The following is a 16,479-nucleotide window of genomic DNA, read 5'->3' on the forward strand; positions in this document are numbered from 1 at the left end:
AGTGTTATGTTTGAATTAGATGTATTAACCCAAATTACATTACAATAGTCCAGATATGGCTGAATATAATTTTTATAAAAGATGACCCTATACTGAAGAGGAATGATGTTTTGAATTTCCTCAGTAGCCAAAGATAAGAATTAATCTTTTTTGAGACAGGTTTAATGTGAATAGACCAAGATTGTTATCTATGAATATATCAAGAATGTTATCATGGGAGGTCATATTAAGGCTCACATTGTCAAATAGAACCTAGAGTATGTTGCTATCTAGCCTTGCTAATTTTTATTGCATTGTAACTTGCAGGGCTTTCAATTTTTCTGTATTTATGATTATACTATTTTCCTTGCACCACACATCAAGTCTGTTGAGATCATCTTGTAAGTTATTTTCAAGTACCATTTTGGTTTTACTCATTTCGGACAGTGTAGTATCATCAGCATAGAAGTAAATGGAAGAAATAAAAGTTCCAATCTGAAGAGATAAGTTGTTGATAAATGGAATGAATAAAAGAGGTCAAAGGATAGAGCCCTGTGGTTCTCCACAATTAATATTTTTACTTTGAGAAAGTTGACCATTTAAGGATACTTTTTGCACTTGATCAGTTAAGAAATGAACCAGTTTAGGGAGTTTTCACTGCATTGATAGATTTTTAGTTTTACAAGCAAAATTTCATTGTCTACAAGATCAAAAGCTTTATGAAAATCAACCATAATAGTGTCTACCATTTCTCCTTGATTAAATGCTCTCAGCCATTTATCAATCAATGATACAAGTGCAGTTTCACACAAGTGATTCTGTTGAAAGTGAGACTGATCATCATGATTAAGATCATAAGTATCCAAACAGTAGAGAAAAGAAACATGTAAATGTTTTTCTAGTGATCTGGAGAGACAAGGAAGGATAAAGATGGGATTGTAGTTATTTACATCATCTTTTGTTCCACTTTATGCAATGGTGTAACCTTGGCAGTTTTTCATGTTTGTGGAAATTTATTAACACTTTCATTGCAAACGAAAGCTATACTCTCTAGAACTGCAGGTGCAGCTATCTCTAGTAGTCCTGGTCCAATCATATCAAGTCCTGTAGCTTTACAATCATCCATTTTTTAAAACATATTTCAACACAAATTCTGGACTTATTTCAGGAATTTAAAACTTTATATTGTTTGGTAGTTTTTGAGCACAAAATGTTCCAGATGATCAGATGAAATTCTGGATTCTTCAGTTGGATTATCATTATAAATGCTCTCATGATTGAGGAAAACAATGTTAGCTTTACTCTTATATTTCCCTGCAACAAACTCTGTAAACACTTTTCAGATAGCTTTTGGGTTATTTTGGTTTTCATCCAGCACTTTTTTGTAGTGTGCTTGTTTGGCTTGATGTATCATTTTATTAACTTTATTCCTCAAACTCTATATTCAGTTTGATTTCCTACTGATTTTAGTTGGTCTCTTGGCTTTATTGCTTCTAAAATTTCTGGGGAGATCCAGCCTGGCCAGTGGTCTTTCTTTATCCTGTGTGTTTTTAAAGGGCCATGTTTGTTCACTATATTCATGAACAGATTTGTCCAAAGTATCTAAAACATCATCAGTATCTTCCAATATATGGACTGTATTCCATGGAATCTGTTTCATATCTTCCAGGAACTTAACAGTTTCAAAGTTTTCAAAAGATCTGTAAGTAATGGATTTATGGATATTATATTATTTATTTGCCACTGACTTTACATGTTAGAAAAATTGCAAAGTGGTCACTTAAGCCAATCTTAGGAACCATTGCTTCCAAAACATTTTCTTTTGTATTAGAGAAATAACTTCCCATCTAGGTTGAGTAACAAGAAGATTTTGGATATCAGATCAGCACACTTTTTATTTAATACAAACGAGACATAGTAATAAGTCTTCCAGTGAAAAAGCCAAGATGATATGTCTTTCCATTCATGAAGATGGTTTATTTGGTGGCCATAATTAACTGGAGTCACAGAAGAATGCTGTTGTTGCTGTACTAAATGTAAGATCGTCACCTTTTCTTTTAGGTCCTACTAGAGACCTAAAAAAGTCTTTTACTGACACTCCATGCTAATATGATTATGCATTCAGATGTAATAGCAATAACAAAGTTTTCCAAATGGACACTGGTGACTAAACTGGATGTCCATGTTTAACCATTTTCATTTAAGATTGATCAGACACAAAAGGTTTTCAGGTGTGAACCCCATGGCAATATGACTTTCTGCTCAGAATGAGAAGTGAGAACAAGATTTTAAAGATTGCTACCATAATGGATGTCCAATTGACACACTTTCATTCAGAATCAACTAGATGTCTAGAACCAATTAGACATGATAGGAAATCTTTGAGAGAAAACCCATGGTGATATGACCATCTATTCAGGAGGTGTAGCAATACAAAATATTACATGATGGTTGTTGTAGCAACCATATTATATGACTAAGTAGCACAATTTTCATTTAGGACTAACTGGACATTGGGATGAATATGCATGTAAAATTTCATGGCAATCATCCATGTTCTTTATTAGAACATATGTCAGACAACAAACTATCCCACAAACTTTTCTGGTCTTTGACCAGTACAGGTTAAACCAAAAACCAAAAACAAAGACGATTTCATGAAGTACATTTCCAAGCTGAAGTCTGCTAATGCACATTTCTCCAAGAGAAAGAAGTTAGGAGAGTATACAGCATGGCTGAGAGTAGTCTGTAGAAACACAGCACTGATTAGTTGAAGTGCTACAGTGACATTTTTTAAACTGACAGGCGTTGAAATGTGCAAGGAACAAAGGCAATGGCTAGTACAACCAGTATCACTGACAGATGTTTCATAGAAGAAAGAAAATTATTATTGCCACAGGTACATTATGTAATGCCAAAGTGACAAGATGGTTAGCTGATTCCTCCTATTTTCAAACTGACACTGAATACAATCCAATCACTCACTGTAGTATGAACAATTTCTGCAAAATGATAATTTGAGCAACCGTCTTCTTTAATAGACTAAAGCCTAAATGTGAATTGTAATATCCCAAATATTAAGAAATTAACCTGAAGTGCAGCTTCAGCTTCTGCAAGAGCTGGTTTTGCAGCTTCCAGTTTTTGTTCTGCCTTTGCTTTCTCATACTCAATTTCATCTACGATCTTCTGAGCTTTGTCCTTGACTTTTTGTACCTCAGTCTTCACTTTCTCGGCTGCTGTGGCACTAGCAGTCACCTCAATAAGTACCTGGAAATGAAAAAGGATGTAAATAATTTGTTCATCCTTTTTAAAAATGTGTGTCTGTCATTGCATGCTGCCAAAGAAACAAGATACCCAAGCAGGCCTGAGATCACTCACTTTGCTGAAAAGTCAAATGCAAGAGAGTTGGCTTAAAAAAATCTGGGTCAGTCATGGTCACTGTATTGGATATCAGATTGGTACTATTTCCATTTAGGACCATCTAGATAAGAAATCTTATGGTGAAAGTACAATAATATGGACTGCCATCTACAGTAAAGGTTATATAGGTTATGACAATGGTGGCCAAATAGTAAACTGGGTCAAGAAAAAAGCATGTGAAAAAACCGATCAAAATATAGGGTAGTACATATCTGTTTATCAACCTGCATAGCTTTCTCTGTGACATATTTGATCCAGACTGTACTGGGTCACACTTTTTTGCTCATTTCATCAAAAATGACTATGTACTTTAACATTCATTTTGCTGTACATACTTCTCGAAATGTGTAATGACCTTTCAAAGTGATATGTGTGTACGAGGATCCAAATAATGTTAATATTTGTCATTTAAAGGTATGAAGAATCAAAGTCTAAAACATGTCTCCCATTACCAAGATAATCAGTGATGAATGCATATATGACCTGTGTGACTTTTACTATAGGAGAAACAGTCATAACAAAAGATTCAGTTTTAAGATTTTCATTATGACCTCTGTGGAAGCCATACTGGACATCTAAGCAGCACCATTTCGTTTAGAACCAAAATCATAAAAAGTCTTCTGATATAAAACCAAAGCTGATACAATCATTTATTTAGGAGTAGCAATAACAAGATTTTCAGGATGGCCAATGTGGTCACTGTATTTAGGACCAACCAGACATGATAAAGAGTCTTTCAGTGAAAACCTCATCTCAGTTTGACTTTTCATTCTTGAAGACTAGCAACAGCACCATTTACATTTATATACATGCCAATTGGAGAGAGGTATAAGCATAATTTTTGCTAATATAAGTGACAAAAAAGCGTAATCTGAGCAAGGAAAAATGTAATCTATATGTCATAATAACAGAGGATTGTATGAAAAATATAAATTTATCTTTGCTACTGTAAGCCAAAATTCTTTGCAAAAAAAGGGCAAAATCCTTGTGGATTTGAACTAGATCACAAACACAAAACATACTGACATTATTTATACTCAACACCCAACTACTCTACTTCATGTCTAACTTTTACTGAAAGATTGTGAAGTCCACAAATTGTCTGGAAAACTTGGGTTATCCTATCTTTTGTGCTCAATCTGACAGCTGTATTACATCACTCTCACAGTCTTCTTTTCACATATGTAAATCTTTCCGATCAAAGATTTCAATTTTTAAATATATCCAATTGGTCCAACAATTTTCATGCACAAGACACACCTTAAAATCCCCTTTCGCTAAACATGTGGCACAATTTTCATTAAAAGTACAGGCTGGTCTGCTACCTAACTTGGTTATCAATATAATGAATCTGCAAAACAATCTTTGAAATGAAAGAAACCCATCTGTTTTATTGGAGATGGGTCATATACAGTTGCTTTAAATAGAAAACAAGGAAAGTATGTGTAGGTCAAGAATTGACAAATTAACTCTTATGCTATTCTTGTGCAGCAGTCTTTCTGTTTAGAACATGGTCAAATTTATAAGAGTATGATTAAGGAGGTGATAATAAAGATGACAAACAAAACCTTATATTATTTTACTTTAATTTTATTTTCTGATATACCAAAAAAGCTTACTCCATGAATGGCATGCGTAAGATGTAATTAGGTGAAAAAGATGCATAATGATTGTGCCAAAAGCATAATGGATGGCATGTATGAATTTAGGACCAACAAGGGATCACAAGTCTTATTCTTAAAAGTCCAAAAGATTTTCAAGATACAGTCCTACCCATTTATGTCAACTTCCTTGGGCCCGAGGAAATATTGTCGACATAAGCAGATATCAAGATAAGTGTTGGAGGGTCTGAAAAAAGATACAAGTTAAATTCATCAGTATGGGGTGACCTGTTGTCAATGAGTAGCATTTACACTGAGAAAACAAACAATGGAAATTTTGAGTACATGAAGACAAAACCAGTGTGAAATACACTTGTATATTGACAAATTACATTTTCGTTACCTTTGTGTAATAAAATCCACAATAAAATACTGCATCAGCCACATCCTGATATGAAAAACATTCACTACAATATTCAATGTCGACAAGTAATGTCAGCATTAGCACATGGTTGCATAGTTGTTATTTACATGCTTCAAGTACATGCACTTAAATTGGCCTTGATTTCGGTCACTCTGTTCCCATCTTACTGAGGCTACCAAGGGGATTGGGGCTATTCACAGGGAAATGAAAACCTGTCAACAAGTTGGTTTAAACAGTACATGTATTTAGTTACAGAAGTCATCGTGAAAAGTACATAAAAGTGAACAAGAGATATGCAGCTGATATGATTATTGAAGACATAATATTGTACACACTGACACATGCTAAATAAAATTAAAAAGGAAACTTTCACAGCACAATAAACTTGTGTTAATCACTGATTACTTTGGAAAAAGCAAGAATCGATCAGATTTCATTGCTTTTATTTAAGTCCACGCAAGAGGTCAACTTTATTGGAACAAGCAAAAGCCTGTATTTTTATTCGACCCAGACATTAAAGCCTGGCGGCCAGATCAACTAATTGTTGAATAAAGTACAGGTCAGAACTGGCCACTTGCCGGCGTAAATGATTAGGCAGGAAAATTAAATCCTGTCCGCAAGATCAACTACTTGTTGAACAAAACATGGGTTGGAACTGTTAGCTTGTCAACATAAATGATTGGAAAACAACGGATTTGTTCAAGGTTGGACCTAGGGCTTCTGTCGACATGTACGTTTATTTATCTCGACGTCAACGTAAGCGTGACAAATTTGGTAATAATAGTAGACCAAGGGACCGGGACTTTGCTTTTTTGTCGAAATAGGTGGCTTGGTGACATAAGTGATGTCGATATAAGTGGGTAGGACTGTAGCCACTGGCTGCATTAATGGATGTCAAGTTGGAAGCATTTTCAATTAGGCCTAACTAGACCTTGGGATGAATGTGTGTGTGTAAAGTTTCATGATAATCCTCGTCTTTTTTAGGAGGAATAGCAGCAATAACTTTGTGCTAACAGATAGATAGATGACAGACAACACACCATCCCTTAAGCTCTCCTGCTCTAAAACCATCACAGCAAAAATTGCAGGAGCAATGATTTGTTTATGTGGCTCCTTTCGTGAGGACAATAACATTTATTACTTTTCATTGGCAGCCCATAAACAAACTGCAGGACTAGTTGCACTAAATGATTGTGTCACACATTGCATTAAACTAGCTACAATACGTAAACAGCAACAATTTTAACAAAAATTGCAGAAGTGAAGTGATTTGTTGGTATATGCTGGTTTATTTGGCTAGAAAGGAAAAACTTTAACATTCTGCTTGAACAAGGGTATGGATGGATGAAAGATATAAATATGACACTAAAATGATCATTACATCAAGCTTCTGTCAAACAAAATAATGAGCTGAATATCGTGCAGCCTTCAAGCTTCATGGAATGCTAATACTTTTTTTGTGTTCATTTCAACACATTTTCTGGTTAAAAATGTAAGGCTTCATTGTTTACTTGTTAAGACAGATAAGTTTCCATTTACTGACTGTAAACACTGACAATATCAATAACTGTTTAAGTGAGCATGGATATTGCTGTTAGTGACACAGCAACATTCCAATAAAATGACATATTTCCATATCGCTGCTTAAGATAATTGATAGGTACAGGTTTTTAAAATAAAGTATTTCTTTAAAGTATGGATAATTTTGATACTGAATGTGGCACAGCTAGGAAAAGTCAAAGTTGTGACAGGGTTTTACATATCAGGGGAAAGGCCGAGTCTTTAACTGGTTCAGTTAAATGGCATCATTTCATTTATTTTATACCATGTACACCTTTATAAATTCTAGTAAATGTTGTAGCCCTATCAAAATGGTGTATGTTCATGACAACCAAAAGAGTTCCTGTCCATATATTTATTTAGTAATGCTCTTACAGTTTATTACCACAAAATACCACTTGTGCTTTGATGTAAAATAACACAATTTCGTATAATAGAAGAACTGAAATGATATATTACATAGTGAAATTCAAAACTGTCAGCTTTCATATAATGAGCAAAGTTCCAAAAACGTATGAAATGAAATAACAAGCAGTTCAGTTAGTTAGGCACTGAAGTAAAAAGAATGTTTAATTGGAGCTTTTGCATGATTTCTTCAAGATATCAAATACTTTTCACATCACAATTAGATATTTTTTGTCACTTTTTAAATCCATAATGAACAAAGGTATATTTGTGACTTATAACAAATATTTCAAAAGTAATCCAAACATGATTACATTCTAAAATGTAATCAAAATGTTTGCAAAAGTAACTGTAATTCAACTAATTACATTTGACTCATTTGGTGCTAATTCTTTGATAGGATTTTAACAGCCCCATTCTAGTCTCAAGTCTGGCATGCTAAATACTTCATCTCTGACTCATTATTCACCTCTTGTAGGAGGGCATATTGGCAGACCTGCCAACCCTGACGAGTCCATCTCAGTAAGGCAGTTAATTTTTTTTCCGTAAGATTGACCCATTTTCAGTAAGGTGTAACAAAATATCAGTAACTGCTACTGTAAAGCTGGAAAATGTAATTAGAAGTTCAATGCATTGATGATAAACATTATGTTCAACTGGAAAGTTTGTAAAGTAAACATAGACTTTATTTACCACCAGTACAGTTGCACAAATAGTTCCAAACCCTATGCAACTCAATGGCTTGTTGCTATCTCTCAACTTGACATAGTTCTTGGAAATTCTTTTCCATTTCACATGACAACAGCAATCATACCACCCGCCATGAGATATACTCAAATTGGTATATGATGTCTAATAAATGTAGTTGTGTCCTTTCTAGCTGTTATTCACAAAAATCTGAACACTCCTTTTTATTTTTCTGTTTTGATTTTCCCTTTACCTGCTAGAGTGTATGGCCTTTTAGCCCTCCAATACACATGTAGCAAAGTTACCAGTGCAGTACGCTATAAAGAGAACACTTGTTATCTATTCGACTCCATACACATAGGCCTGTTTGTCAAATGTTAAGCAGTGTAGTGTATGTTACGTTTAGCAGCAATTTTAACCATGTCACATTTTTATTACACATTTATTACTGACGGAAATAATTAAGAGTAAAGTCCGATCATTATAGCTGTGTAATTATTTTTCACACAAGAATTTTTTATGTGCTTGAGTGAACTCATTCACCATCAAGTCAGTGAAGCTGCGTGACCAATCACAGCTGCCATTTCTCATACTTGAAATTTACAAGTTCTTTGTCCACATCTACATCACTGAGTCATCTGAATTTGATAATTTATAAAAACTAATTGCTACCTAAATCAATATCAGAGCCTTTACCTAAGTTATTGAAGCTTTCATAGCTGTGATTCTAATCATCAAAAGTATTGAACGAAATCTGCGACCTCCATTTTGCAGAGTGGAGAATACAACCCAGTTACTTTAAATAACAGATTTTTACCAGAGCATAAACAGTGACCACATGATCTAACATAATGGTCATTTGTAGCAATGAACGAGGTATCTAATGGGGGTTTTCCCCGAAGGTGGCACTACGAAAACCCACTAAAAATGACCGATGTTTACAGCAGGCATCAAAAGGCGCTTCCATGTGAATGGAGTAGAGGCATCAAAAGGCGCTTCCATGCAAATGGAATAGAGACATCCAAAGATGCTTCCATGCGAATGGAATAGAGGCGTCCAAAGGTGCTTCCATGATGTAAAGGGTTATTAACACTTTTCTAGAAGCTTATTTTCCCTTTTGTCTTAAACATGCATTCACTTTCTGGATGTCATTTTAAATTTTTTTATAATCAACAGTTTGATCATGCAGACACTTCACAAGAACAAATATGGGCAGTTTAAAGCATTTGGGGTGCTGCTGTAAAGTTAGTCTGGTTCGCTGACTAATTTCACTAATTCTAAGTTGAAATCAGGATCCAAACAACACACAGATGAACCAATTATCCGGATTTTTTTGCAATGATAATTATTCCATAGTTTTTACTATTATGCAGTAAGTCTGTATTTTAAGGGTAATTTTTGTAAGACTTACAGCAAAATCCTAAGAGTTGGCAGGTCTGTATTGGGCCTATTCTACATGTGAACCTACAGGGTGAAGACAATTATATATTTACATATGAAAGTAATTCTCCCCAGGTCTGAAGTAAGCTGTCAAAAGGAAATGGCATCATATCAGACAAATATAAAAGAGAAGAAATTGCACAGCTCTGTAGGAAAGTTTGTTGCACTTTTTTTTACCTTGTCAGCTTTAACATTGGCTACGGCCAGTTCTTTTTCTTTTACAAGAAGCTCTTTGGACAGCTTGTCTACAGATGCACTAGCCTCTATCAGCTTCTGGAGACCAGTGTTCATTCTACGAGCTAATTCTCCAATCTCCTCATATTTGGACTGGTAAAGACTCAGGTAGCCATCCAAAAAGGATAAATATGACTTCGGGGTGACATGAGCCTGACGTCTATATCTGAAAATAGAGAATCTCAAAAATATGATGGGTGTACATAACCAAAACGCAATTTACACTCATAAAAAACTGCTCCTGGTGCAACTTATGATGATAAAATAAACCAAAATAATCATTTAAAAAGCTAATAAACTTACAAAAAATGTTCAAATTTACTTCAATAGTTTCACAAGATTTATAGTCACATGAATTTGTTCTCCAATAACATTGATGCTTAAGTTTTTTCATGTGCATGTCAGTGTTCACATCGTAAATAAGTCACAATAATTTGTCAATTTTTGCTGCAGCCATTCCCATTTCCATACGTTTTATTAACCTTTATCTAAATGTTTTGTGTCATGCTCTCTCACAAAAACTCAGAACACCATGTTTTACAAGCATGCTTCTTATTTCCATTGCCATCAGTTTCCATTACATGAAGATTCATTGGATGAATTTAAACCTTTGACTAATCAGAATACTCTTTATGAGAGTTGTGTGCTAACTAATATATGGAACAAATAATTTACAAGGGTTGTTGTGGCATGGGACCAGACAGGCTGTTTTTTTAAAAAACCAGATCAGAGATAATATAAAAAACAGACTATATCAAGAAACATCTGATTCAGGTCAGGAGAAAAGAGGAATTCCACTTATTTTAAAGAAAATCATGTCTGTACCAAACAATGGAAAACTAGAAAGATATTCTATGTACCAACAAAAGAACTGGGGATTTACAGAAGCCCAAAACAGCATGCTTCTTAGAACTGTTAAAATATCACAGTGAATCTACATCAAAATGGGATGGAATTAGAGTGGTTATTGTGACATACTTCTTCAATTTGCTAAACATACATTTCAAACTCTTTGGATACATTTTGTCACGAGTTTATTCCAACACCTAAGGACAAAGGTGATCCTTCCCAACTAATTTTGATAATTGGACATTTATGTTGGGGACTCGAACCTTGATAAAGCCAGATTCATCAAGCAGAAGGCATGTCAATAAAGTTTTCATGTGATAAAACAAAACCAACATTGACACATGCTCTATTATTGATGAAACTGTCTCCAAATTGCTGCAATTGGGACAGGTTCCTGATCATTATTCTAGGGAAAAATATGTTGAGAATTGTTTCATTCTGGTCTATTACAAACAGTATGTGACATTCATTTCATATTTTTAAATTGTTGTACAACAACATAGGATAGGGTAATACAGTGGAACCCTGCTATAATGTGATAATTGGGGTCCACAAAATCGGGGTTGCGTTAATGCGGGTTTTTAAAGTAATTTACTTTTTTCAGAGAACAACTCAGTGTATTCATGCCTAATGTATATGATGAATAGGGTATCAACACCATTCACTATCATGCCGTCATGGCATTCAGTTCATCTATAATGCATGTAATTCCATTGAAAAATGGCACACAGACTTACAATATTCAATACTTTTTCCCACATCATTGTGTCTGAATTCAACGTTTAATATATAGCATGAACAGAGAATCAACACCGTTTACTTGCTGTCTGATATCGCACCGTCGGGGCTTGAAATTAATCCATAAAATACGTAATTCTATTGTAAAAAATGCATACATATGTAAACTATTCAATAAATTTTTCACACCTCATTATGTGTCTGAATTCAATGGGAAAAATTAACAGCAAAATTAGGATAAGAAAGACAATGCACGTGTACGGTTCATTACGTTCCAGGGTCTATGAATGGTGTCAGTACAAATTTCAAACTTCTAAAGTTTTCTCATATGCGTTTCCATGTACATTTATCCACTGCAAATTTCCAATAATTAATGCTTGTATGCCTATTCATTTGAACAACTACAACAAGAATAATTACCAATCAACACATGCTTTCTGCGTGCATATAACTTTTACTTCAGATTTTGTGAATATAGAAAGAATCATGTGAAAACTACTATACTAATCATTGCGCAAAGTGCAGAGAACGACTTGCGTTTGTAAACTAGCTTTCTCATAACAGTTAAATATTTTTTTAAAAAAATAGGAAATTAATAACGAATTCATAAACAAACACCATACCCATGTAAAACCCGAGAACTAAGTGCAGTAGGTCTCCAATGATCACGAGTTACTTTCATAAAAATAAAAAAAATTAAAGCTGAATGCATGTACAATTTCATACCCTTTCAATTTCCAGCTAATAAAGCGGGCATTATTTACTAGTCAGCTGATTGCGTCGAATAACTCTGCCAAGCCCAGCAAACATGTTGGCGGCTTTCGTTTTTTGATGTTTATTAAATTGTGAGAATCTTTTATCAACCACTGCATTGGCTGCTGCTTGTCTGTGAACGCAGTTAAAGAAGAAACGCATGTCAGCTATTGTTTGAGGAACGATTGTATACAGAATTAATTGAAGACAATCACAAAGACAATTTACTGGCTTTACTCATGGATCAGTAACAAGCAATGTTTCCGATAATGTTTATTTTGGCATAACATTTCAAGAACCTGGAGAAATTGTTAAATTTCAGAAGCCAAGCCACAATCATATTATATTTTTGAATTCATACTCGAACTCTTCCCAAAATGATAATAAACGTTTTACACACTATTTCTCATATCTTAAAAAAAGTATTTTCCCGGGTACAAGAAAAATACACGTACATTTAAAATTTCAGGAACCACACTATGATGACATTCTATATCATATTATACTCAAATTCATACACGATCTCTTCCCCAAAATGATAATAATTTGTTTGTTGCGCAAAGTGCAGAGAACAAATTGCATTTGTGAACTTGCGTTTCCATAATGGTAAAATATTTTTTATTAAAAAAAATAGGAAATTAATAACGAGTTCATAAGTAAACCCCATACACATATAAAACCCAATAACTAAGTGCAGTAGGTCTGCAATGGCCACGAGTCACTTTTATTTTTTAAAAAATTTAAAGCTGAATGCATGTACAATTTCATACCCTTTCAATTTCCAGCTAATAAAGCAGGCATTTTTTACTAGTCAACTGATTGCGTCTAATAACACCACCAAGCCCTGCAAACAAATGGCGGCTTTCATTTTTTTATGTTTAATAAATTGTGAGAATCTTTTATCAACCACTGCATTGTCTGATGCTTGGTTGTGTATGCAGTTAAAGAAGACATACATGTTGGCCATTGTTTTGAGCAATGATTGTATATAGAATTAATTGAAGACAATCACAAATTCGACTTTAACTGACTTTACTCATGGACCAATAATAAATAGCATTTCTGAAAATATTTATTTTGGCATAACACTTCAAGAACCTGTTGATATTGTTAAATTTCAGAAGCTATGCTTCGATCGTATTATATTAAAATTCATATGCGAACTTTTCCCCAGAATGATGATAAACGTTTTACACACTATTTCTTGTACCTAAAAAAATTTAAAAATTCCCAGTACGAGAAAAATACACAAGTATTTAAAATTTCAGGAACCACGCCACGATCATATTAAATTCAAATTCAAAGGCAATCTCTTCCCCATAATGATAATACATTTTTTATACACTGTTTCATGTACTTTGGAAAAAAATGTTTTTTTCATGTGCGAATCAATATAAGAAATTTCGGGAGCCACGCCACGACCGTGTTTTATCCGAATTCGCGATATAGCAGGGTGCATTATAGCGGGGTTGCACTGTATTGTTGATATCACATAACTATTGGAACTTGGATGTTATGGACATGTAGGATGTGAAATTTGTGTACAAATGTGACTAGTAATGCAAGAGGTCAGTACCAGGTAAATTTCACCAATGCTGTAGTTTTGTCTCATCTGTCAGCGGATTAAAGACATAGCAATTATAATAGTCACAATTTCTCAGAAAATATATCATTTTTGTATTGGTTTCTTGCAGGTATGACTAGATTTAACATTCTTTACATATGCAATGTCCACTGGTAAGTGGCTACCCTATGCCCTACTGGATGGTGATGGCTTATTATAAATTTTTGATAGGGAATTGACTCTGACTCTACACCCAAAAATAAATGTACAAATATCATACACAGAGTGGAAAGGGTCAGAGGAAACTCGGACTATGTCATGGATATAAAATCTACACAGTATGCAAATTTGTTTTAACTGTTAACTCATGCTTGCCACAAAGTGGCATTGCCAGTAGCATATAGAGTACAAGTAGGCAGAAATAAGGCAACAACACTTGCACAGGCAGTAATATTTGTTTTTTCTTCTCACAAATCTTGTAATATCAATTTACAACAAAAAAAGATTAACCAGAAATCACAGCATCTGACCATACATTTAAAGCAATACAAGATTTAACTATCACGCAATCAAAAGCAGCTTGCCTGGGAACAAAGAAAATTAAACAAAACATAGCGATCACTGAAATTATAACAAATATTCAGTCAATTATGTAATCTATAAGAATTCAGTATAGGATACCTCCAGTCAGCTGTCATTTAAGAAGTCACTTCTGTCCCCAACCCAATGTGAAGATCACTCCTACCACCTACTAAGCAATAGCCAAATATTATATTAAATTAATTGCTTCTGTAGGGGGCAATGTTTTTGATTAAAACACATCACACAGTGGATTTAAATTTTTTTAAACTGCTTCTGTTGTGGATTGGTTGAAATTAAAAGTGCCTCCCCCTAGGGGATATGTGTTTTACTGGAACAGTTCTCAACAGATTCAAGGACTTTTCAAGGAAAAATCAACTTTTTAAAATTTGTTTTTCATGGCATTATCCTCAAATTCAAAACTTTGCAAGTCTGTATGAACCAAAAATGGATGACAAATATATTTGACCAATGACCTCATATTTTCCTCAACTTTTCCTTAAACAACAATACATGAACTGTGAACATATCCATACCTGTTATGGATTTTTCTGATATTTCCTCACAATCAAATACAGCAATTGTATACAGTACAATTTTTACAGGCCCAAAAATAATTTGAGACAAGTAATGGTATTTGTTCCTGATTTTGTTGGGTATATAAAGTTTCTGTCTAACCTCAGACAAGGCATCAGCCCTGAAGCCCTACCAACCAACTCAGGCTGACATGCTGGGCTGAGATGGTAACAAATATGTAACAGTCTCTACTTAACTTCATTTATTCAGTAATGATAAACAGTGCCAATTCTAAATATTTAACTTTCACCCTAGAACTAAACCAATGTCACCTCTGACATGACATGTGATACCAGTTAGATTACACTCAGACAATGGCAACAGGCTGTTTGTGCTGGTGGAGTCAGAAGCCCTACATTTTGTTTATCTCAACACACCTTAAAGGTTTTTGACACAGTGATAAGTAAATGCCAATAAATTCCAAAATCTAGTTGAGAGCATATTTCTATTTTCTGATATATTACATCAAAGTAAATTGGATTTAAGTTTCTTTGCAGTACAGGAATGAGAAAGTCTGACAGTATCTTTGTGAAGTTTAGGCAAGTGAATGAAATGCCTGTAATAAAATCAATATTACACAAATTCAGTTTTCTCTTCATAAATATAAATACATGTCTTGGGGTTCACAAATGTGACTTGTAACAAACCTCTGAAAATACTCCACACATTCCTGTGCCACATTATCATGAACAACTCCCATAGAGTTGACAATTTGTTCCTTGATTTCTTTAGTGCAGTGGATGCTGAAATTGGCCAGAAAATGACTGGACACAGCTATGAGGGCATCTTTTGGCCACTTGCTAAACCAGTCCATTGTACAGCCAGAGATGAGGCCTGGAAATTTCAATGCCCTTGCACGAAACTTTCCACCAACCTAAACAGAAAGAATGAACTTGTTTTGCAATGAAACCAACAAAACAATCAGCAATGTCAAATCAAGTAATTATTTACATGTTGTTTTTTTTTCTCAGTATAAATAACACTTATTATATATTCTATTTTCATCCCATAAACTTGTCATAGGAGGTAAATGAACAAGATCTTCCTTTGTACATCATTTTTAAGTGGTACTGTCATTAATATCCAGAGCCCCAGACCTCTAATTTTTTAGAACCTTTTTATCACAACTTATAGGAAATAAATTTAAGTTGTCAAAATAAGGAACGTTTTATCTGAGCTTAAAACAGGTGGCTGAATGTCTCACGATACTGAAACTGGTTTTATCATCCTATTTAATTTTCCATCCTTCATCCATGTATAAACTAATGTGGTGTACAAAACGAAGTCAGATTAACAAACACCACTCCCTCGATACTCCGTGCCCTGATAACTCACGAACCCACTTATAACACAGGGTCAGGTATGCATCCCATTTTTTAAACCTACCCAAAAAATTGATCCCTATTTGTTGAACTTGAAGAAAATCGTATCAAAATCAGTAATGGAAACTTTGATGTAACTTTTGTTTTATCGTCAAAAACGGTAGATAGGACCTGGAAATTTTAATCAAAACTATGAAATATAAAATTAAAAAATAGGTCATACAATTTTTTACAATTTCTTTCCAAACGACATTCCAAGTACACTGCAATTAATGATATGTAAGGTAATTTTGATCAATGAAAATGTCACACCGAGTGGGGGCAATACTTTAATAAATAAATACAAGT

The 16,479-nt window shown here is 34.1% G+C and overlaps 1 protein-coding gene across 1 annotated transcript in view; it reads right to left on the reverse strand.

Moving 5' to 3' along the window:
* LOC149776300 (dynein axonemal heavy chain 8-like) overlaps nucleotides 1–16,479 on the reverse strand; it is a 565,538-nt gene that overhangs the window by 139,341 nt on the left and 409,718 nt on the right. The window contains exons 62-64 of the mRNA XM_089942774.1: nucleotides 15,457–15,683; nucleotides 9,694–9,916; nucleotides 3,070–3,246 (exon numbers count right to left, since the gene is read on the reverse strand). Of these exons, the coding sequence (XP_089798900.1) occupies nucleotides 3,070–3,246; nucleotides 9,694–9,916; nucleotides 15,457–15,683 (627 nt within the window). The remainder of the gene's footprint in view (nucleotides 1–3,069; nucleotides 3,247–9,693; nucleotides 9,917–15,456; nucleotides 15,684–16,479) is intronic.

The sequence above is a fragment of the Sinohyriopsis cumingii genome, chromosome 18 (genome assembly GCF_028554795.1).
Source record: "Sinohyriopsis cumingii isolate HCF-2022 chromosome 18, ASM2855479v2, whole genome shotgun sequence".
NCBI lineage: Eukaryota > Metazoa > Mollusca > Bivalvia > Unionida > Unionidae > Sinohyriopsis > Sinohyriopsis cumingii.